We start from the raw sequence: 25,339 nt of genomic DNA on the forward strand, positions 1-25,339 counted from the left end.
AGCTCCGTCTTCAACAGGATGAAGCACGGGAAGTACACATGCACAAACAGGCACACTTGATCTTCCATTGCCTCATACGAAGGAACGGGCCTACCTATCCAAAGTGGAACATGAATTCTACCATCTATTCTTGGGACATGACAACAAGGAGGCATGGAAGGCATTCCAAGAGCCCCGTGTTTAGACACCCATTACCTCCCCAAACACATGGCATACATATGCAACCTCGTTGTACCAAATACCTGAGCAGGCCCCGCTGCCCCGACCACCACGGAGCAGACCTGAGTTATCTACATTCTTTAGCACGGAGCGCGTTTGGGACGCCATTGATAGACTACAAAATGGCCAAGCCCAGGACCATGAAGGCTTAGTAGAAGAGCACCTGACCCATGCCCGAGACGTACTTACACCCCCTTCTAGCCTACATGTTCAACAGAGCCTTATGTGAGGGCTTCCCTGCCAACTAGTCGGCCAACACCATAATACCTATCCTAAAGGCTAGAGATCCCATGGCCCCCACGAACTACCGAACAGTCATGGTTGGCCATGTACTAGCCAAGCTCTATGGATCCATCCTGAACCATGAGCTAAGCAAGTGGGCGGAGCAACACCAGCATCGGGCGACTCGACAAGCAGGGTTCAAGAGAGGGTACTCCGCTCTTGGCCATATCCTCAGAGCCATTATAGAGGAGGGCAGGGCACACGGGAGGTGGGTATACTGCTACTTCGTGGACTTCCGCAAGGCCTTCGACACGGTACCATGAGCCAGGCTGATGCAGAGACTACAAGAACTAGAGGTCCCACCCGAGATGCATTGGGGGATACGGGCACTATACAAATCAGTCACGGGCCGAGTCTGAAAACTAGGCGGGCTGTCAAAGGAGATAACTAGCACTATTGGAGTTAAATAGGATGCCCACTCTCACCTACTTTATTTGGTCTCTACATTGATGAGATATCAAAGTACATGGATAGATTGGGAGGGGAGGGATCTAGCCTGGGAGGGATACCGATACCCATCTTACGATATGCGGATGACATAGTTCTCATCTCCAACCGGCCCGAAGGGCTACAGCGCCAATTGAAGGCACTACGGGCCTTCTGCCTGGATAAAGACCTCACCGTGAACCTGGGTAAGACCAAGGTCATGGTATTCAACACTTCAACCCAATGGATTCGACGGTCAGTAAACCCCTTTACATACGGCAGGGAAACCATGGAAGTGGTCCAAAGATACGTCTATCTGGGGATTACATTTACAAGACCGAGATTCACTTTGAGAAAGGAAGCAGAAGATAGATTGACAAGAGGCTATGCAGCCCTCCGATCCATGGAGAACCAATGCGCCCACATACAATTCCAAGAGCCCCGTACAAAGCTCAAGCTATTTGACACTCTAGTGCCGGTGTTCCAATCTCTACCACACGAGGAGGGCCACACAAGACCAGCCACTGCCTCAGGAGGAGGCCACCTATGAGGGATGGGAGCAGATGGAGAGACCCCTAGTACTTATGATCTCATGGATGATTTGAAGCAAGCCCTTTGTGCCACACGATATCATCAGAGCAGAGATGGGGGCACCGCCCATCGTAGCTAAGGCCCTCTTCCAAACAGTAGCCTTCTTGCACCGACTATGGGACTTGCCCCGGCATCGCTACCCCAGACTCGCGCTAGAGTCATCCAAATAGCTAGCACTACAAGGAGACACTGAATGTTGGTATGCCCGAACAGAGACCTAGCTACAACCACATGGCCTACACATGGACCACCTCCCCTCACTACAATACAGCCTAGATTGCCCCCACCTGGAGCTCAGCCGGGAGAAGGTGAACAGTATCATCAGAATGGACATCATTCAACTACACAAACGGCCAAGACATGGGTGACTCCTACAAAAGACCTAGGGACAAAGAAGGCTTTCTACCGAGAGCACTTCCTGCACATATCTCCAGACGGCTTCATTACCCACCCAAGCTATATGGACACACTTGCCCCATGGAGTCAGAAGCGCCATCGGACAAATTCGTACATCTTCACACTAGCTACGGCTCGAGACAAGCAGATACAGGCCCCCCACCCTCTCCCCCTAGAAGATCGGATCTACCAAATCTGCCAGCTCGAGCCGAAGACAAAAGATTACTACATATGCATGTGCCTAGCATACTACTAGATCCGGGGACACTTCCACTACCTGTTCAGAGAAGGATTCGAGTCACTCTCTAGAGTGATGGATTTCAAGGACCAGAGACGCCTTGGGCTTTTCCTACTGGAAATATGGCACCACAGAGACTGCCTCCTCCGGACCTCGGAGTAGAGACAGGGAGCCACCCGACGTCTGCTCACAGAACTCTATCGAGAGCCAACTACCATCCCCACCCCAGAGTTCCCCACCAACCCCATTGACCTCCCAGCCGCAGGGAACCACCCTAGCCATAGCCATGGCAAGAAGCAAAGCCCATCACCCACGCCCAACCGGCCCCCGTCCCCACAAGAGGCACATGTCAAGGATACAAGGGATACTACACTGCCACCGGAGGGCCCTGCCCCGCCGATTCAGCATCTCAATGTTAGATAGACCCATGCGGGACATTTTAGGATGACCAAGCTCCATGAGCAGTTCCACACCATACTTGAAACACGTATAAATTGTACCTAGCCTATATACCATTTTGTACCTACTCAATTAGTTTATCATAGCATTAGATGGTAGCTTTACTAGGACCTAGAAAGTTTCCCAGACATTTTGTATGTAACGTTTTGGTCTCATAGGCCAACTTGGCCTTTCGGAGACATTAATATAACTTTCTTTCTTTCTTTCTTTTTCGTGAAGACACTTGAATTAAGTAGAAAATATTTACATCAGACCATCAGGTCAAACATTGTCTCTATATCTCTCTCACTCTCTCTCTTTCTAATATTTACATGAGGCTTGCAACCTCTAGGAACAACCAAAACAACCAGAACAACCTATACATGAACAGTACTAATAAATCACACAAAGGGAACAGCTGGAGTAGAGCGAAAAATCGCCAGTCAAATAGAGAGAGAGAGAGAATTGTGTCTGCTGACCTGATTCTCTCTTTTTTTTTCGTAATGGATGTTATATTTATAAAGTACTGAACAACAAAAGAGTTACAAAAAGTCATGGCACCCGATTCTCTCTCTCTCTCTCACTCTCTCTCTCTCTCTCTGGTCACACACCACTTTCGTTGCACTCTGATATGATTGCAATAGTGTGGCAGCAATGAGAGACCATGGATGCATTTCACAATGTCATGTTGGGCAACATTGGAGTGCTTCCAACTTTGTATGCTTGAAAAGGCACTAGTTTGAGTGTGTAATTGAGACAAATTCAAAGCTTGTTGGTCAAGCTTGGTGAGAGCAATTGAAGCAAATCTTAGTCCATTGAAGAGCCAAGCATGCAAGGAATCATTAGCAAAGAGAGTGCTGGTCTGTGATAGCCACATTGATTGCACAAGCAAGTCACAAGTGGTTCGCGTAAAGGCTCATCTTCAATATTGAAGAAATACCATATAGCATAAGGGGCGCTCACCTTGAGGACCAATTTGGTGTCGTTAACTATGCAAGAGCACTCTAGCTCTCAAGGTCTTTGTGTCATTTACTTTCTTTGCCGAATTGAATAGTATGTGTGCTGTAAGTTTAAGTTTAGCTAAGAGGATGTTGAGATGGGCAAGAGCCAAAAATGAATGTGGTGGGATCTTTGCTGCATCCCTGCAATTGGTCTTTAGTAAGGCAAAATATCCCACTCCCACAGAGCCACATACAAAGATAATGTTTCATTTTCTTAGGTTCTGGGGCTGTTGGCACAACTAGGTCACCCGAAATACCTTCGTCTTCAATTCTGTCTCCAGGATTCAAAGCCATCTTGCAAGGCTAAAGGGTCTTCTCCATTGGCAGTTGGATATTACTCAATATGCTGGCCTTCTCCCTAGGGAGGATTTAGTTTCTTGGCATATGGCAGTTTCTTCTGATAGTCTACCATGACTCTTGTATTTCTCATGTGATTAATATAATTTCTATTTTAAAAAAGAAAGACTGTCACTGCTCGCCAAACTAATCAATTAGCTAGGAGATCCTTGGTTGCCCTGTGGTGTTGGCTTGGCAGTTGTTAGATGCAAACCACCCAATTCACATACAATCATGACATCACAGCTTGTTCACATGATCAGATTTATCTTAGAGAGGTAATTTTTTTCTTTCTAGAACTTAACAAATTTATTTTTTTTTATTTTGTTGTTTTGATATTCATTTCTATGCATTTGCTGGCTGCAGATTTGGAAAGACAAAGACATAGACCTTTCAGATTGGACAAGACAGAGACTACACAAAACAATTGTGTTGCTGATTCAGTCAAGTTGGTTGGTTGCTCTGTTGTGTGGCTAGATGAAGGCGGATCCACAGTCGTGAGGTTGATCCTACAGTCATGTGATTGTCAAGTGGGACATGGTAGTGGCTGGTTACATGCTTGCTGGTGTAGATCTCATGTTAAGAGATCTGGACTGCACACTACTAGCTGGATGGACACAAAGTGCTGGTTTTGCACGTATGTGATTGTGTACTGGAGTTGTTGCATAGGGAAGGAGGATTGCTCAAGCATGGTGCAGGTGCATGGTGCTGGTACAAAGTTGTTTGATGTATTTGATGATTATGGAATAATGATTAAAGAAATACCACAAGAGGCGCAAAGTTTTTTTTGCCAACATGTTTTTGATGTCTCAATAAACTGCTCAAAACAGTGCAGGAGTAATCTAGATCCAGTTGTGTTGAGATTTCTGATTTGGTGTCAAGTGCTGAATTTGTACCACCATAAAAGTCATTCTGCCCTTTATTTACCGAAGAAAGGTTTCACTCAACATCTCTAATCTCTCATAGCTTTTGCAATTATGGCCCCTTAAGGAATGGACAATGTCCAGCCTTATGGATAAATTGGTCTCCAATGGAGGTGTTTTTCAGTGCTCAATCACTTGCCACTTTCCAGAATACAATCGTTTTGCACATAGACGGCCTTGCAAAAACTTGTGCAATTGTTACAAGCATTAATGCTTGCCACAATCTGGAAGACTTCTGTAACAGCATCATCCAACCAGGAATGTCGATGAGATGCACACCAAACTGTGCAACATTATTTTTGTGCTTATGGTTACTAACACTCCTATACATCTAGACTTGGCAAACAATAAAAAACACCTGAAGTTTATGAGCTATGGACCATGATGAATTCATTCATTAAACCTTTGAAGCATCTAAATATCCCTTCATTGTTGACAGTATTTTAGTGCCATTTGATGCTTGACAGCACACTCTGAGGCTGCTTGTATTGTTTATATTTATTGGAAGACTTTTTCAAGAAAAACTGAGTCAAATAGATAATGCAGGAAAACTTTCTAGATCAGGTGATGACAATACTCCAAAGCGACTTGACAGTGTTGTACTAGTGACTTGCACTTCATTGCTTACAATTTCTCCACCATGCATCACCATTTACAGGCTGTTATATTCATAAATTTACAATGACAATGTAAAAACTTGAACAGATGTCTCCAACATATTTTCAAATGACAAGGCAGGCAAATCAACTACGTGCACCAGTCTAGTGTAACCTTTTGGTGTCTCTTTCCAATAAATGCAAACATGGATAAAAGAACTGCACAAACTGGGTTTATCTACTACATAACCAATAGAGCTCACTTACCATCTTAGTCCATTTCACATCGAGCCATGTTGCCAAAAGCCGAAGAGCTACGCGCTGGCGAGCATCATAACCCCTTCTGAGCCTTCGTTTTTCTTGATCTTTTTCTGGAGGAAGATCAGTGACAGCTGCAGAAAGCAATTCGTACAGCACTGCTAGCTTTCTCTGTTTTGTCAGCAGTTTACCTTCTGAAGCTATTCCATCTTTCAAAGAGGGCTCTTCTGTGGTTCTGGCAACTGCTAAACTCATTCCTGAAGTTTCTCCTGATCTATTCAGCTGAGAGTCTTCCTGTCGCGAGTCTTTGCATTCATTTTCAGTTTGACACTGATCCAAGACACGTTTATTAGATTTAGGAGAGGAAGGGCCAAAATAATCTTCCCTCAAAAGTGGCAAGTCAGCTGAATGATTTATTGGTGCAGTCATAGATGAAACAGTTACAGATGAGCCATTTACATCAGTCTTTTCAGAAATTGTATTCATTGGATGATCCTTGGTTTGTTGCTCCTCACTGTTTCTAAGTTGTAAATCTTGACAAGAACTTTCAGGTCCTCTATCACTTTCTACATCACTTCTTGCTGGTGTTGTTGTGCACACTGATCTTTCCTCTTGAGAGTTTTGTAAGGTATCAGTTAGATTTCCCAAGACTGACAGTTCGGTGGAGCGCTTTCCTGAAGGTGAATGTTCTTCAAGTTGCTGGGAAACTGTATCAACAGCTTCAGCCAACCGTACCTCTGCATTGTTGTCTTCTGATGTAATGTCTTCATCATCTGACAGAATTTTTAAGAACTGTGATTGGAAAAGGAAATAACAGATAAGAGGCAGCCAATGGCAACTGTGAGTTAAGTAACTCAGATATAGAATATGTGCACAATTTTCACGGTTCTGAGAATGAAAAACGTACTGCTCCTATATGGACTTCAGCATCTGTGGACAACGCTGTCTGTTCTAATCCAACCCACGCTTTTGGGTCAATTTTTAAGTACCTGCATCAGCAAAGCAAGTAAGCCTTAAGATTTAGCAACCATTTAACTACAATGTCCATTGGGTAACCTTATGACCAGTGATCCCATCTAAATTAATTCTTGAAAGGAGGAAGACTGCAGACCTGAAGATTGGATGGAGCAAACCACACTCATGGCTGATCCACAAGGTGATACTCTTTTCTTCATGCTTTACTTCTATCTGTTGGAATTGTTCCTCTGTGGCACAGCCATCAGGAGGAAACGGTATAAACTGTTGATGGATTTGAGCTTGGTGAAGTGCAAGAGCTAGCAATGCACCTGCTGCATATCTATGCACAGAATGTAGTTCTGCCATTGATTCGTCTTTAAGCACACTATGACAAAACATAAGTGTACAATCACTCAACTGGGTATAAGTTATAAACTATAAGCTAAAAGATATGATCATCTAAAGTAAAGCAAACATAATCTGCCAGAAAGTAGTACAACATTGCTAGATACATCTAACCATGTTCAAATCATTGGACCTCACAATGTCACAAGATAGAGTGTGTTTATTGCTGATTTTGCATATTAATTACAGCTAGTGTATTTATAACATCCACATAATTCATAGGCATGACTGGAAACAAAAGTGAAACAAAGACAATGAGGCCTACATGGATTGCATGACTGGAAACAAAAGTGAAACAGAGACAATGGGACCTACAAGGATTGTTGCATGGACACTAAACTAGTCTCAATGGATTGGTATACAACGACTTAAGAATGATTAATAATCAAAGTAAGATTACAAGTGCATACAACTCCAATCATGGCATTACACAATCCCTTCAACATCTGCATGCATTCTACTCTTCAATCCTCAGCCCCAATCTAACAAAGGGCAGTGATATGGCTGCAAACAGTGAGATTCCCAAATTAACAAGTGTTGATGATGATGAATCAAAGGGACAAAACGGCACAGCATCACAAAAGTTCCTGTGCAGTATCAGCCACTCAGATATACATCAAAAGGGTACAGAGTGCAATCTGCACAACTGTCACAGCCACTGTAGAACATCCACAAAAGAGTCAACACAGTACAATCAACACAAAGGAGTCAACACATCACAATCAAGGTCCAGGCAGCAAGCCTAAGTGTTTCCCAATCTTCCCACAATCAGAAGGACAAAATCAGACCACTGAAGCAGTAGAAGGCAAATAGTGAGAGGAAGGAGAAAATAGCAAGATTATTTTATAGACATCAACCACTTCTTCTCATGACAACCCTTCAGCCAAAGTTGTAATTCAAAGTAAAAACTAGACGGGGTGAGTGATTTGCTGTAAATGAGACTTCGGCCAAGGGAGCAAGGGAAGGTAATATGAAATCATCCATATCATGATTTCTGTGCTATTTTTCATCTCACGTGAAAAGGCCAAGCTTGTGATTTCCAATACACAAACTTATCCATAATACCCGAGCAGATCCAATCTATTAACACTTTAGGTGAAACCTGCACTCCCAAAGGATAGCCCAAGTGCCTAAAAACAAAGTCTTTAAGCACCACCTCGCCTTGTCAGTGAGTGACCGAGGCAAAGAACAAAAGACTCAGCAGGCAACCCTGCATCACCAATCGAAGGGGGAAGGGTGTCGTGACACCACCATTGAGCAGAATACTTGAAGAGAAATCCGTGCTGATAGTATTTATAAGTCCAGACATTCTCGGACCAAAACCCATGTCTTGCATCAATTGACCTAGGAAGAACCATTCCAAATGATCGAAGGCTTTTTCAAGGTCCAACTGAGCCATCACCAATTCCAGTTTTGTGTATCGAGCATAATCTATTCCCATCTGGACATTCAAGATATTGTGCAGAATATTGCACCCTTTGATAAATCCATACTACGCAGTGTGAATAATGTCCAGAACATATTCATGCAGTCTGTTAGATAGGACTTTGGTAAAGATCGTATACATAGAGCCCATAAACGAGATTGGTCGTCAATGCTCCAAGGCTTAGGGGAACAGCACTTTAGTGTCAAGAAATGACTAAGCAACCAGAGAGACAGTAGGGCTTGCTAGGACAAATAGAGAGTGTGTACGGCAGACACTAAGAGGAGAAAATAAGAGAAACTCAAATGAGTGAATGAAGTAATCAAGTGAATCTGATACAAGGGTGCCATAGCACGAAGGATGCCCTGGAGTAAGGAGACTGCCGAAGAAGCCTCTAAGTCTACAAACGCAAGGATGATGAGCGGTGATGCCTAGAGCAGGGAGACTGCAGTCGGAGGATGAGGAGCCTCTAAGTTGCAAACACAGGCCTAAAGACTAACGCCAGCTGCTAGTAGGGAGTGACATCAAAGAAGACGGAAGAGCCAGAAACTAAAAACACAAATGTAGCAACCTCTGATGCCAAATGGAAGAGTGACGCCCGGAGCCAGAAAAGGATGATGCTAGCTACTGATGCAGACGCCGGGTGAGTGGAGGACCTCCAAGGTAGCCAACCGCAGGGATGAACTATCACCTGAAGGAGAAGAGCTGACACCAACCAGGTGGATGCTGACGCCACTAGGGGTGAGCACCAAACACAAAGGAGGAGGAAGGGGTATGGAAGTTGTCGCCTGTGTGTGGAATCTGGATGATGACGCCAGTAGGATGGACTCCAAATGCAAACCTGATGCAAGAATGCAAGGTGCCTAAAGAAGATGATAGAAGGAGAGAGAAGAAAGAAGAGACGAAAGTCTCAAAAGAAGTGAGTGTGGTGAAGTGCTCATAATGGGGGATGTGTCATATATATAGGCACAAACTGTCTGGAGTCTCACCCAGTGAAGTCTCTCGTACGGCGCTCAACTCTCTCAAAAGAACCTAGAAAGCCTTTTTGGGGCTAGAAACTAAAACCAAAAATGGGAATGAAGGGAAACTGTACGGAATGATGTGGTTTCTCAACATTTAGGAATTAGTTTAAGCACGCCCTCTTTCCAAGAGGACGGCATGTGTCCAATTATCCAAATCTACTGACACGCAGACCCATCATGCAGCTCACTGACACCCGAGATACCTCTTCTCCAGAGAGACGAAGGATATCTATGAGGCAGAGATTCTTAGATTGTTACATGATGCAAACCCCGATGTTCCATTACAAGAGCTAACTCAACAGTTCAGTAAGGCCCTACACATTGTTGCAAGTATAGCCTTCCCACACTCACAACCCACATAGAGCGCCTCCACCAGGGTGACACCTTGGAACAGCTGATATGATGATGACTGTCGTGAGACTAGAGCATGGCTATAGAGAGAGATAGCACTAGGGTCCACTATCCATAGACAAGCACAAATACTCTTTAGATGCCTCACACGACAAAATAAGAGAACATTCTTGGCCCATCTGGAGCGAGACCTATATCAACTATTCTTGAGCTAGGATTCTAAAGAGGCTTGGAAGCTTTTCACATAGCACTGCCCGACCACACCTATTATGTCCACCACTACATGGGAGTATGCAGCTAGTCCTTATACTATGGAGGGTCACCCACCTCTTCCTGACCCACCTGAGCCTTGTCCAAAGACCACCACTTTCTTTATAGAAAGTAAGGTCCGAGAGGCCATTGACAAACTTAGCAGAGGAAATGCACAAGAACAGCTCGAATAGTCGCCATACGAGCAGTGGGGGAAAATGTATCATGGAAGTCAATGCTTGGGCGTTGAGCAAAACCTTTAGCAACAAGGCGAGCCTTGTGCGTGTCCAAGGAACCATTACTAAGGTACTTGGTCTTGAAGATCCACTTGACGCCAATCACCTTCTCATGAGAGGGACGAGGCACAAGAGACCAAGTGCCATTCCTCTCAATAGCCTCCAACTCGGCTTTTATAGCCTTCTGCCAATGATCAGACTGCAAAGCCTCCTTCACTAAAGTGGGCTCTTGATCCTGTATGACACGGGTCATCAAACAATAGTTAGAGCAAACAAGCTCCGTAAAATGTGAAAACTCTTCCTCAAGCTGAGAACCAAGCTGGCAGCAGTAGGACCTTGGGCGGGATGGCACCGACTGACGGTGGCTGAACGGAATCCGCACGTACAAGCTGCTCTGATACCAAATGTTGAAAAATGGCAGCCAGCTATGGAGAGAGAGAGGAGAGACAATGACAACAAGAGAGTGAGCTGAAGCAAAAAGAGAAGAGTGTACTTGCTAGAATGAAAGATAGAGTGAAAGTACAACTTATGTTTAGGTCAAGGGTTGACCTAACCAGCCTTCCACCAACTAACCAGAGTTAGATTTATTTTACTCTAGAGCCTAGTGTCACTACTTTAAGTTTCTAAGACACTAGGTGTACACACCTTATATTGACACTTTAATAAGTGTCCACACCACACAAATTACATTGGGTGCTGCCCATAGAATCGGCAAATTCTAACACGATAGCCCTTCATAGTCGTACTATGACCAACAAAGATAAGCTTCTTCGACTTGGAATCAAGTTTGCTTTGTTTTTTCAACTTGTCCATATGGACATATGCCTCACATCCAAGGATGTGAAAGTGGAAAATGGAAGGCTTCTTCCCAAAGGCGGCCTTGTAGGGTGAAACCATTCTTCCTTCCGTGGATGGGTGGTAAATCCCTGATTACAACTTAATTAGAGCAGCAAACAATAAATGCAAATCTGAAAATACAAATTTACTTACTGATCTTGGACAATGCACACCCAATTGGCCCCAAAATTGGTGCCCCTTTCGGTATTTCTTTAGCTTTATTGAAACAAAAGTTGATTTACAATGGGATTCTCCCAATCCCCTTCATAATTCAAACTCCCCTTGCTGTCTTAAGTGACCGGCAAGTCTTCAATCTGATTTTCCCCTTGATTCGGGTACTTAATTGGCCTTCACCCACTTCATAGACAATGAAAATGCCCCAAATTCAATGGCTTGCTAATCCTCCACCCGAATTCAGCTAAAATTCACCTTCAGCCTTGAAAAATCCAAGTTTTGGAGCTTCCAATTTCTAGCATACTTCTCGAGGCTGCTCCTAAGCCCTAATTTCTACTACAGATTACGGTTTACAGCAGAGAAATCTGAAATTTCTCAGCCTCTGGTGATCTCAATGCTACAATCTCTAGAGCAAGGCTATAGAAAGGCTGGGAGATGAGAGAGAATGCTGAGGAGAGAGAAAATTCAAACTTTCTTCGCGAAGAACTAAAGAAAATCTATCATTTACAGAAGCTGCCCTGTCTCAACAGCTTGTATATGCAAAAAATTGAAGAAAACCAGTCATTTATTGCTCCTGCCCTGTCTCAACAGCCTATAGATGCTATCACCTGCTATTGATTGGTCTTCTCCTACTCTTGGCTGCCTCTCTCCAACCTCTAAAAACGTTTTTCAGTCTTGCATGCGTATTTTTGACAAGTGGCAACCTTCCCAAATGGTTTTTCCAACATTAGCTATAATTAAATATTAATTTTCAGTCTTTAAATACTGAAAATTAATCTAATAATTGTTTCGATGCCCTGAAAAATAATCTAACTAGCCAATAATTGACATTAGCAACTTCCATTCCCGAGTGTCTCTGCGCCATCTTTGACCATCAAATTGACATTAGATACCATTAAACGCCACTTCTCTAGTGTCACCAACTGACACTTATGGCTAAATGAATGACCTAGGCCAATAATTGCCACCAGATACCACCAAGTACCTATGCAACATAACTTATAGCAACTTTTGCCTTTGACATCCCGTGATTTTCTCGAGTCCTGAGCTCGTAAATTTACTCTAACTCCAATTGCACCTCACATGTGCAACGTTTACTTAACCATGTGATTAAAAATTAATCCACATGTTAAGTGAGGTTTCAAAAATACATGTTCTCATGACATAGGGAGTCATATCCTTCAATACCCAAGTAGGTGACTTGTTACGAATATGTACCGCAGTAACTACTGCCTCACCCCATAAGAAATGGGAAAGACCCATGTGCTCCAACATCAATCGGGAACCACTGCCTCACCCCATAAGGAATGAGGAAGACCCTTGTGCTCCGATCATCTCAAGCATGGTCTGATTGGCACACTCCACCACATCCCCTTGTGCTCCAACATCGATCGCGAGCCATCTCAAGCATGGTCTGATTGGCACACTCCACCACATCCCCTTATGCTCCAACTTCGATCGCGAGCCATCTCAAGCATAGTCTGATTGGCACACTCCACCACACCATTTGCAAATGATGCATTCGCATGGGAATAATACACCCAAATACCATGTTCCTATAAAACTTAGAAAATAAGTTAGAACAAAACTCGTCACCATGATCTGCTCGAACACCGCAAACTTTGAAGAAGGTTTGCTTCTCCACAATCACTTTCCACTCACAAAAGCGGGAGAACGCCTCGCTTTTATACTCCAAGAAATAGCGCCACACATAACAACTAAAGTCATCAACAATGAGCATCAGATACTTGGCCTTCCCAAGGAATGCCATGCCCATCGGTTCACAAAGATTGGTATAAACCAATTCAAGAAAGGTAGATGCCCTCCGAGCAGCAACCTATAGATGAGTCTGCCTATCTTGCTTGCTCCTCAAGCAACTATGGCATAATGTGTGAACGGCGCGGGGGGGGAGGGGTTCCAGCCTTTCTTTCATGGATGGGTGGTAAATTTCTAATTACAACTTAATTACAGCAGCAAAAAATCAATGTAAATTTGAAAATACAAATTTTACTTACTGATCTTGGACAATGCACACCCGATCGGCCCCAAATAGGTGGCCATTTCGGTATTTCTTTAGCTTTATTGAAGAAAAAGTTGATTTACAATGGAATTCTTCCAATCCCCTTCGCAATCCAAACTCCCCTTGCTGTCCAAAGTGACCAACAAGTCTTCAATCTATTTTGCCCCTTGATTCGAGCACTTAATTGGCCTTCACCCGCTTTGATGGAGATGAAAAATTTCCCAAATTCAATTATTTACTGGTCCCTCCACTTGAATAAGCCAAAAACAACTTCAGCCCTGTTGAATTCAAGTCTTGGAGCTTCCAATTTCTGGCATGCTTCCCGAGGCTACTGTAAACCCTATATTTTGCTGCAAATTACGGTTTACAATAGAGAAATCTGAAATTTCTCAAGTGATCTCAATGCTGCAATCTTTGGAGCAAGACTGTAGAAAGGCTCGGAGATGAGAGAGAATGCTGAGAAGAGAGAAAATCCAGACTTTCTTCGCAAAGAACTGAAGAAAATCTGTCATTTACTGCACCTGCCCTGTCTCAACAGCTTGTAGATATCAGAGTGCAGCGGTGCGGAAGCGTAGGACTGAGAGAGAGAGAACGCAGAGAGAGAAGGGAGAGAAAGAGACAGTGGACGATGAAGATCTGCTGTATAAAGAATGCTGAATACAAAGATATGCAGATATATACACGGGCGCAGTGCGCTGGACTGCATGTCTCCACCTCGACGATGCAACCTGCTGTCCACCTCGAAGTCCGCTGCAGTCTGCACTGTCTGCTGTCTGAAATCTGTGAACAGAGACAGAATCTGCGCGTCACCGGTCTGTAATCTGCGAGCAGAGAAGTGTGTAGACTGCTGGGAACGTCGGGTATAAATAGCCGACAACCGGGGCAAAAAGAGGGCGCCAGAAAATAGGGCGCAACCAGGACAGGTCAGCTACATTAAATGCAGCCGACTGGGCTGCAGGCAGTCGGACTGCCACTGCACAGTCCGACTGTGCAAACTGCCTGCCTGCCTGGCAATGATCTCTAACACCCCCTCTCAGAGCCTGGGCAGGGCAGAAGCCTGAGGGATCTGGAATGTCTCCGAAGTAGAGCCTGAGGAAGCGCCTTCGTAAACAAATCCGCAAGATTGTCCTCCGTCTTGCAATACTCCACAGTGATGGTCTCATCCAGAAGCTTTTCTCGGATGAAGTGGTACTGGATCTCGATGTGCTTCATCCGGGCATGAAAAACGGGGTTCCGTGCCAAGGCAATGCAACTCTCATTGCCACATCGCAGCAATGTAGGACGAGTCTGGGGGCACCCAAGCTCCTCCAATAATCTCCGAAGCCACACAATTTCGCATGTGGTGGAAGACGCGGCCCGATACTCCGCCTCAGTAGACGAAAGGGCTACCGTGGGCTGCTTCTTGCTACTCCATGAAATAACACCTGCACCCAAAGTAAAACAGTAACCTGTAGTAGACCGCCTGTGGTCCACGTCACCGGCCCAGTCCGAGTCGCTCCAACCTGCAAGTACAAGATCTGACCCATCTGTCCCTGAGGGGTAATGAATCCCTAAATCAGACATCCCCCTTAGATACCGAAGTATCCTCTGAACAGCCTGCCAATGCACCGTCTTAGATTCACTCATGAACCCTGCCAAGAGCCCAACAGCAAAACATAGATCAACCCTAGTGTTGAGAAGCCAAATCAAAGACCCAATCAACTGTCGATAGCGGGACGCATCCACCAAAGAAGAAGCTGAATGGGAAGTGGCCTTCCAGTTCGGATCCATAGGAGTAGAGAGGGCCCGACAATCCTCCATCTCAAAAGACACCAAGAGCTCCTGTACATATCTCTGTTGAGAGATAAAGATCCCCCTCTGAGACTGATAAATCTCATGGCCCAAAAAGAAATGGAGTAGACCCAAATCCGTCATCTCGAACGTCCGATGTAAAGCTGACTTCGTCTCCTGGACCTGCTGTGCAGCATCACCTGTGACAATCAAATCATCAACATATAAGACAAACAGCACACAACCATCCTCGGAAGTGTGTACATACAGCTGCGGATCGGCCTTGGACCGCCGATATCCCAACTGAGACTGGAGGAACGAATCAATCTTCTCGTTCCATGCACGCGGAGCCTGCTTGAGGCCATACAAGGCCTTCTTCAACCTGTAGACTTTCCCATCTGAAGAACCAAAGCCAGGAGGCTGCTCAACATAGATCTCCTCCTTCAAAACACCATTGAGGAAGACCGACTTCACATCCAACTGATAAACAGGCTATCTCCTATGACCAGCCAAAGCAAGAACAGCTCTAATGGTCGCCATACGAGCTGTGGGGGCAAAAGTGTCATGACAGTCAATCCCTGGGCGCTGTGCAAAACCTTTAGCAACAAGGCGAGCCTTGTGCTTATCCAAAGTACCATCACTGAGGTATTTGGTCTTGAAGACCCACTTGACTCCAATCACCTTCTTCTTCGGGGGGCGAGGCACAAGTGACCAAGTGCCATTCCTCTCAATAGCCTCCAACTCGGCTTCCATAGCTTTCTTCCATGGTGCGGACTGTAAAGCCTCCTTCACGGAGGTGGGCTCTCGATCCTGCATAACACGGGTCATCAAACAATAGTTGGAGCAAACAAGCTCCGTAGAATGTGCCTGGTGCCTCCGTGACCGCCGCGGACCATCCTGCGGTCCCCACTCCTTAGGAACCCCCTCGATCCCTGAATCACAGTGTGTCACGGGCCCAGTGAGGAGGAGGCCGAACCTCCCCTCGTCTTTCGCCATCAGCAGAAGACTCGAATATCCACCGGCGGTAACTCTTCAGAGGTGTCCGGTGGAACAGTAGACTCTGTGTCAGAAACAGAATCATAATCAAAAGGCACGGGCTCCAGTGGTACTGTCGAAGGAGCCCAACTCTCCCCTGGATCTCCAAGAACGGGATGCTCCTCACCCGTTGAAGTAGCTGTAGCCAACAAATACCTGTTTTCGAGAAGCTGCTTCAAATTTATCACGGTGAGCCTTGGGAATGTGAACATAGGCATCACACCCAAAGACCCGAAAGTAAGAAACATCTGGCTTCGTCCCAAAATAAGCCTCAAATGGGGTCATCCCTTCCACGGCCGAAGTAGGGGATCGATTAAGGATGTGGACTGCAGTAGCCACAGCCTCGACCCACAAAACCTGAGGGGTCTGTCGGTGCTCCATCATGGTGCGCGCCATCTCGATCACACTGCGGTTCTTCCGTTCAAGAATACCATTTTCTTGAGGAGTATTGGTATTGGCAAACTCCTGGTGAATTCCTCTATCTGCACAAAACCGAGCAAACTCATTAGACACAAATTCACCTCCCTTGTCGGATCGCAAGGTCTTCAACTTCCGGCCTGATCGGTTCTCCTCAAAGAGAAGCCAATCCTTGAAGTGCGAGAAAGCTTCTGACTTTAATGCCAAAAAGTAGGCCCATGTCATCCTGCTGTAGTCATCCACGATCAGCATGAAGTACAAGCTCCCACGCAGGGACTCATTCCTCATAGGGCCACATAGATACGTAGATACTAGCTCCATCGGTGAAGTAGACCGCCGCGAAGCTGTGTGGGGAATGGCATCCCTATGCTGCTTCCCCCGTATGCAGGAGACACATGGCTGCTGGCTAACCACAATATCCGGCAACCCTCGAACAAGCTGTCCACGTGACGCTCTCCGAAGAGAGTCATAGTTCAGGTGACCAAACCGAGCATGCCATAACTCTGACTGTGACTGAGAGGTAAGAAGAAGAGTAGAGAGGGCGGTGGAAGACTTCAGTTTGTAAATGCCGTTCTCCTCATATCCGGATGAGAGAACCTTCCTCGATCCACGATCAAGGACTCGCACTGTAGTACTGTCAAACTCCACCAAGAGACCAAGGGAGCAAAGCTTATGAACTGAAAGGAGATGGTACCCTAATCCTGGTACATGCAAAACCTCTGAGGTATGGGTACCACCTCGTCCATCCGGAATAAGCTGCATCTTACCCCGACCTGCAACAGAAACTGAAGAGCTGTCTCCAATGAGAATCTGCCCACGCGAGGGTCGCAGCTGGGCAACACCATCTGATGAAGGAGTCATGTGCCGTGAGGCACCACTATCAACAATCCACTCTCGAGCCTGGGGAGCCGTCATCGCAGCATCAGAAGCATTCGGTGAAGCGTCCTCAATGACAACTAGATGAAGAAATGCAGCTGATGAGGGTGCAGCCACCGCTCCAGAATCCTTGGTGTCCTTCTTCTTGGTGTCCTTCGTGTCTTTGTCAGGGCAATCCTTCTTCCAATGGCCAGTCTTTCCACAAATATGGCATGTGGAGTCTTTGTCCTTGTCCTTCTCCTTGTCCTTCTTGGACTTGTTATCCCCCTTCTTCTTCTTTTGGTCCTTCCCCTTCTTCTGAGAGGCTTGACCTGTCAGCGCCTCCGACTTGGAAGCATTATGTCCCTTTAACTGTTCCTCTTGGTCCAAGACCATAGGAACCAACTCTTCCCACCGAAGAGTAGACTCTCGCCCAGAAGCATGAGGGCAGAGTAAAATGTACCGAATCGTGGCGACAACTGGGACAATAGTGTGATCGCCATGTCTTCGGAGGAAATCGGCTTCCCCGCATTCTGAACCTGCATCTGTAGCTGCCTTAGCTTGTTAATGTGCTCCCGTAGCGAAGAAGACTTATTTACGGACAAGGTCTGCATCTGTACCTCCAAAGAAACCCTCTTCATTAGGGTCATCCGATTGTACATCTGATCAAGCTCCAGCCATATCTCCCGAGCCACCGTCAAGTGCTCGATGTGAGCGATCACGGCTGTAGTGCATGATAGAAAGAGAAAGGATCGAATCCTGGCATTCAGTTTGTCCCAATGAGACTGGGCCTTAGCCAACTCCGCACGAGCATCGGAAGAGAGTTTGGACTCATCTCTTACCGAGCGCCGGTCAATCTCCTCCTGTACCAACTCCGCCAAATCATAGGACTCAAGAATGGCCAACATCATGACGCGCCAAATGCGGTAGTTGTCGCCGTCGAGCTTCTGATCTGTAGGAAGAGCCGGTAAGACAGCAGGCACCTTCCGGTCCATAATCGCCTGGAACTCCAAGTCAATCTCTGTAGACATCTTCACCTGCAATGCCTTCACAAACACAAAAGCAGCCCCCTCTGACAGGGAAAACTCAGCCTGCTAAGGCTCTTCCGCGTCCTGATCCATCTTCACCCGCCGGAGGCGATGAAAAAGCAAAACCTGCACTTGTAGGCTGAAAACTCAAACTTCCTCCGCGTCAAACAGCAGTAAACAGCAGCAAATCCACCACCTATACTCCTTTCCTGTGCGCCCACACTCGTTTCAGCCTTGTTCCAAGGCGCAGCCCTCCTGTCTGCCCTTAAACGCAAAAAACGCAAATTTGTGTCGCGATGGAAACTCCTCTTCAGGTTGATTCTGCGCTCAGTCAGCCCTCAAACACTGCTCTGATACCATGTCAGAGTGCAGCGGTGCGGAAGCGTAGGACTGAGAGAGAGAGAACGCAGAGAGAGAAGGGAGAGAAAGAGACAGTGGACGATGAAGATCTGCTGTATAAAGAATGCTGAATACAAAGATATGCAGATATATACACGGGTGCAGTGCGCTGGACTGCGTGTCTCCACCTCGACGATGCAACCTCCTGTCCACCTCGAAGTCCGCTGCAGTCTGTACTGTCTGCTGTCTGAAATCTGTGAACAGAGACAGAATCTGCGCGTCACCGGTCTGTAATCTGCGAGCAGAGAAGTGTGTAGACTGCTGGGAACGTCGGGTATAAGTAGCCGACAACCGGGGCAAAAAGAGGGCGCCAGAAAATAGGGCGCAACCAGGACAGGTCGGCTGCAATGCAGCCGACTAGGCTGCAGGCAGTCGTGGCAGTCCGACTGCACAGTCCGATTGTGCAAACTGTCTGCCTGCCTGGCAATGATCTCTAACAGTAGATGCAAAGAACTAAAGAAAAATCAGTCATTTACTGTTGTTGCCCTATCTCAACAGCCTGTAGATGTTGTCACCTGCTGCCGATTGGTCTTCTCCTTCCCCTGGCTGCCTCAGAAGGTCCTCCAACGGCTGCAAATCAAACCAGCAGCATCTCCTCCCTCTCTCTTACAGGTAGAATACACTAAAAATACCTCTAAAGATGTTTTTTAGACTCGCATGGGCATTTTTGACAAGTAGTAGCCTTCCCAAGTGGTTTTTCTAGCATTAGCCATAATTAAATATTAATTTTTAGTCTTTAAATACTGAAAATTAATCTAATAATTATTTCGGTGTCCTAAAAAATAATCTGATTGGCCAATAATTAATAGGCAACTTCCATTCCTGAGTGTCTCTGCGCCATCTTTGACCATTAGATTGGCATTAGGTACCATTAAATGCCACTTCTCTAGTGTCACCACAACTGACACTTATTGCCAAATGAATGACCCACACCAACAACTGGCACCAGATACCACCAAGTACCTACAACATAACTTATAGCAACTTTTGCCTTTGACATCCCATGATTTCTTCGGATCTCGAGCTCATAAATTTACTCTAACCCCAGTTACACCTCATATGTGCAACATTTACTTAACCATATTATTAAAAATTAATCCACATGTGAAGTGAGGTTTCAAAAATACATGTCCTCGTGACAGTCCTCCCCTTGAAATCCTTGCAATCGTCCTCGATTGCACTGTCAAATGCATCAAAAGCAAAGTACTACACTGGAATTTCCATGGGGCATGATAGTCAACACAACGTTGCGCACTATTGTTCAACCATTCCATATGCCCAACATATGCTGAAAATTACCAGCCAACATAACATAAGACTCACAAAGAATCTCAAAAACATTGCCAGATTATCATGTGACATGTCCATTTCTCATTAGCTCAACTCATCTAGCAAAAACAAACCATAGTATAGCGAAAACCAAGCATAAACCATGGCTAAAACATCAATGGCATCATATCATATGTTGTTGTCCATGGAACTAGATGTAAACCATTGAAACTGTGCATAATCTGATCATAAACTGATCACTTGCTGATTTGAGAACTGATCACAAACTACTGCAAATGTGACCCCAAACTGATCACAAACTCATTGCAAAAACTAACCAGCAATCAATGCAAAAGCTGATGCAAAATCGATCCAAAAAAGTGACCATAAATGGTTCTTAAGCTGATCAAAAACTGAGCTGAAACTTATCGAAATGTTTGTCTCAAAATTGAGGCAAAATTCATGCCGAATTGATCATATGTTGATGCAAAAGTATAGTTCCAGTGCCTCGGTGAAACTAATACTCATCTGCATATATCTCCTAGTGACTAGTACACTAAGTAGTAACCTCATGGCAAACATAGTGTCAACGCAGTACCTTGGATGTATGCTAAATACATCCGAGATCCACTACATACAAGAGCTGTCAATAACTCAAGGAGCGGAGGTACTAGCTCCCTCACAAGCATCAGGTAATACTCTGGACCTCTGCTCTGCTGAACCTGATTGAGCTTGAACTAAAGTCGCCTATACTGGAAAGCATCAAGGTAAAGCTGCAACAACTTAGGATGGTCTGCTAAGTCATCCTCCTCCATCCATTTGGCATCCATTGGTGAATAATTCTGAAACTTCACCAAGTACCTTCTGGAACCCTTACCACTGATCTTTCTCTCTGTGTGCCAAAATCTGCTCTGGTACCAGTATTTCATCGAGCTCTTTAACATCCGGCTGAATTTCAGCAGAAACATGAAAGGCATTGTGTATCCGCCAGTGTGGAGACAATTTCAACCTATAGCATGCATCATTGATCCTCTCCAACACTTAAAATGACCCATAGTATCTCATAGACAGCTTTGGATACAATCACTTTTTGCCCTTCACCTTTTTCATCCGTGCCTTTTCAAATCATAGCAATACATAATCGCCCTCTGCAAGTGCAAAGCACACCTATGACAATCAGCTGCTATCTTTTGCTTATCCTTAGTGAAAACTAAGCTGAAATATGATTTTTCATTACTTTGGAAATAGTAGAAGCAGATACAACAAGGACAGATTCCCCTTTCAATTTTACATCCAAAGTATGAACTTTGCCTCTATGGAAGAGGGTCACAATCATATCATGAGTATCAATCACTGCATGCACACGATGACACCAAGGCATACCAAGCAAGACATCACATCCTTCCAATGGAGCAATAAAGAACTCTTTGCTGTCCACATAACTTTGAATGTGCAAATGAAGCTTTCCAATGATAAGAGTGACTAGCTTTGCATGTCCCCTGCATGCCATACCAATCTCACCCATGGGGCCCATCTCATCCTCTCTAATGCCTAAATAGGCTGCCATATCAAGAGAGATGAAATTTGACCGTGCCCCTGGATCAAGAAAAATCAATGCATGTTGATCTCTAATTTTGCCCCATGTCCTACAAAGTTCAATACTATCTTGATTAAGCTAATCTGCCACTACATCAAGCACTAAACCAGCAGTGGTTTTGCCTTTCTTTCCCTTAGTATCATCCTTTACAGCTTGTTGTTTATTAGGACAGCTGCGTGCCATATGCCCTTCCTATTCACAAATATAGCATTTATTTGCAGCCATCAGCTCCCTACGTCGTGTATCACTTTTCACACTCTTTCTCTACGATCTGTTCCTCTTTCCAACAATATTTTCAGATCTACCTTGATTTTCAGCTTTATTTTCAGGTTTGTCCTTTTTCTCGACCTTTGCCTCTTTGACATGTGACTTGGCATCATCATCGTGGAATCCTGCATCCTTTCCACACAGCAATGTGTCGGCTGTAGTAGCAATTTCTATCAACTGAGACATGCTGGAAACAATGGAATTAATGCAAAAATCCCGAATACCCTTTGGCACAAACATACTTCTCCACCTGCTCATGGAGGGGTACTATGCGATAAGAAGTAACTGGCAACAATGCATCCCAAAACTTCTTTTATACCGATCCAAGTTCTTGTAGTCTCTGGAATTCAACTGATTCCAAGCTATCATAATGTCTACTTCAAAGGTACTTGTCAACCAATTTGAAACAAACATTTGCTTGAACTGGACCCAAGTGGTAGGTGACTTCCCTTCAATAAGAAGTGTAGACCACCACTGCAATGCATTTCTCTTCAAAAATGTGGTTGCCTTGTGTATCTTAGATGCCTTTGTGAAGTTGCCTCCAGAATAGGCTGCATCAAACTGCTGAATAAAAACAAGTGCTTTCAGCCTATCTTGTGCACCATTGAAAGGCTCGAACTTCACACTTTTGCCACCTTCATCATAGTCCTTCAGCGGACCTATGAGAGTCAAGTTATCATAAATGGGCTGCAAAAAGGGTGCATTGGCTATATTTGCATAAAAACCAACACTATTTGAAGCACCTACATGACCAGCACCAAATCCTTGTGCTTCAACAGTCCTTGGGGGTGCCGATACATATCCATATGGCCCGCTTTGTGCCCCAGGCGCATCAAACCAGCACTATCTGAAGCACCTACATGACCAGCACCAAATCCTTGTGCTTCAATAGTCCTTGGGGGTGCTGATACATATCCATATGGCCCACTTTGTGCCCCAGGCATCATGCCTATACTGCCATACATGGGATTAGGCGTTCCACTTGTATTACCCGGATACATTGGGTGTTGTGAGCCATGCATTGGCTGCTGCATACCATAGGGATTTGTGCCATACATTTCCGTATGTGGTGCCTATCCAATCATAGCATGAAAAATGGTACCACCACCAAAGTATCCTTGCTGTCCCATGCTTGCATGTGCATAATTGCATTGTTGCCCATGTTCCCATGGATTGGCACTACCAAGTTGGCCATACATTTGCACTTGCTGTCCCACAGATACCAACTGTTTGTGCTCATCACGCATTTTGGGCTTTTCTAAAGAAGGCTTAGGCATTTCCTTCGGTTCTTGTGGCTGTCCCAAAGCTGTAGAAGGTGTCTTCTTCTCTTTGCCTTTGTTGTCTTTCTTTGGGGCATTGAAGAATCGAGTAAACTGGGGATCCTTTGCCAATTCAGCAAAAAGGTTTGCTGTTGTACGCATTTGATCCTTGAAGCTATCATCAAATTCTTCAACCCCTTGCTGGTCATCAGCCTCTTTGTGCATTGAAGTGCCAACATTTGGGTCATTTGCCACATTTTCAACATGTTGTCCATGCTGAGAACCATGCCCAACATTAGTCATTGCATTTTCCCCTTCACCATGTGATTGACGAAGGAGTGATGCATCCTCTCCACTTGATCCCATATCACCATGTGAAGACATGCTTGCTGTAATTCACTGCTGAAAACAATTTCAGCAATAATGCAATAGTCCCAAGTTGCAATCAAGTACCACGGGCCCACCAATTCAAAGGATTTGATGGTGTCCCGGCAACGGAACCATGTAACCAACCTTCCTTCGATGGATGGGTGGTAAATCCCTAATTACGACTTAATTACAGCAACAAGTAATTAATGCAAATCTGAAAATACAAATTTTACCTACTGATCTTGGACAATGCACACCCGATTGGCCCCAAAATTGGCACTCCTTTCGGTATTTCATTAGCTTTATTGAAGAAAGAGTTGATTTACAATGGGATTCTTCCAATACCCTTCGCAATCCAAACTCCCCTTGCTATCCAAAGTGACCAGCAAGTCTTCAATCTATTTTGCCCCTTGATTCCAACACTTAATTGGCCTTCACCCTGTCACAACTCTATAGAAACAGAATTTGTATCCTTTTTCATTAATTTGTCTATATAATGATTTATTAAATTTGTTTCCTTTGCACTAATTAGATATAAAGAAAAGTGCATTGGAGCTGGCCACTAATGAGTGGTCACAGGTTATGGTGGACCCACGCGGTAGGTTAGAGAAAAGATAGTTCACACTTCCACCTATATGGCTCAATTGGGCGCCTGTGACCAGAACTCACGCATATCAAGGTTAGACTCGCACACAGAAAGGATTGATGCCTTGAAGTGTGGGCTAGATCCGCCAGAACAGACAGTTACAATCAACAAGATGGCATGATCATGAAATGCTTGTACAATGTGCATGTGTGGGCTTAAAGCTTGAAATGCACATTTCTTTGCACAGGAAAGTCACATGAAGATTCTAATATCGTTTTTGCGATGTACACGGAAAAAGCTTTCATATGACACCCATATTGGGAGAGTCCCTAAATTTTAGGAGCCTCGAATTAGCCTAAAAATGCTAATCCTAAAAAATAGGGATGTCATTCTGAAAATAGTAAATTCTATACTCTGACTGTGCTTACTAAATTTGGTTGTTTCTATTCTTGACAGTATTCAACCCAAAAAGGAAAGCCATAGAGAAGAGACAAGTGTTAAGACACTTGTCACATAAGTTTCCAAGTGTCCCACCACTTGTCACATCTCATGACATGTGGCTGGACACTTGTCTTGTGCTACTCCACTTTCCCCTTTTGTACTAGCTCTTCCCTCTCCTATAAATAAGAGCTCGTTTTTCTTCATTCAACATCATTTTTCTTTGCTGTAAACTCATGTACAGCACCCACAGATAGCCAGAAACTGGCCCCATCCATCCCCATCATCATCCCCCACTTCTCCATTATCAAATTCCTCCATATTCTCTCTTCTATCACTGCTGTTTTACAAGACAGCAAGCCTGTAAATTCATTACAGCACCTCCTTCTTAAGCTCTTTCTTCCAGTTTAGCAACAAGAAGCAAGCCCTATCCATGTACTGCTGATCAACGATGGAAAAAGGCTGATTTCCCATCTTTCTTCTCTCATACTGTAAAGAAATCAGTTCTTATCATTGCATAATAGATAATGCATGTAAAGGGGAACAAGAGAAAAGTGAGGTGGAGATACAATGCTCATGCAGCAGGTGCCACTTGGACAGTGTCCCTCGTGGAAAAATTGTTCACTTGCCCAAGCGCCCTAGTACAAAGATGATGAATACATGCAATGCATA

General features: G+C 44.8%; 1 protein-coding gene across 2 annotated transcripts in view; it reads right to left on the minus strand.

Moving 5' to 3' along the window:
* The window catches only part of LOC148014168 (transmembrane and coiled-coil domain-containing protein STS1-like), a 190,678-nt gene that overhangs the window by 147,549 nt on the left and 17,790 nt on the right, over positions 1–25,339 (minus strand). The window contains exons 2-5 of one of the 2 annotated variants that reach the window (XM_087667414.1): positions 6,816–7,046; positions 6,612–6,693; positions 6,164–6,496; positions 5,714–6,034 (exon numbers count right to left, since the gene is read on the minus strand). In XM_087667414.1, the coding sequence (XP_087523540.1) occupies positions 5,714–6,034; positions 6,164–6,496; positions 6,612–6,693; positions 6,816–7,027 (948 nt within the window). In that variant the 5' untranslated portion in view covers positions 7,028–7,046. Of the gene's footprint in view, positions 1–5,713; positions 6,497–6,611; positions 6,694–6,815; positions 7,047–25,339 lie in introns of both variants that reach the window. The other variant, XM_087667413.1, reaches the window with a different exon arrangement.

The sequence above is a fragment of the Lygodium microphyllum genome, chromosome 25, assembly GCF_053477565.2.
Source record: "Lygodium microphyllum isolate KBCC chromosome 25, Lygodium_microphyllum_v1.1.10, whole genome shotgun sequence".
Taxonomy (NCBI): Eukaryota; Viridiplantae; Streptophyta; class Polypodiopsida; order Schizaeales; family Lygodiaceae; genus Lygodium; species Lygodium microphyllum.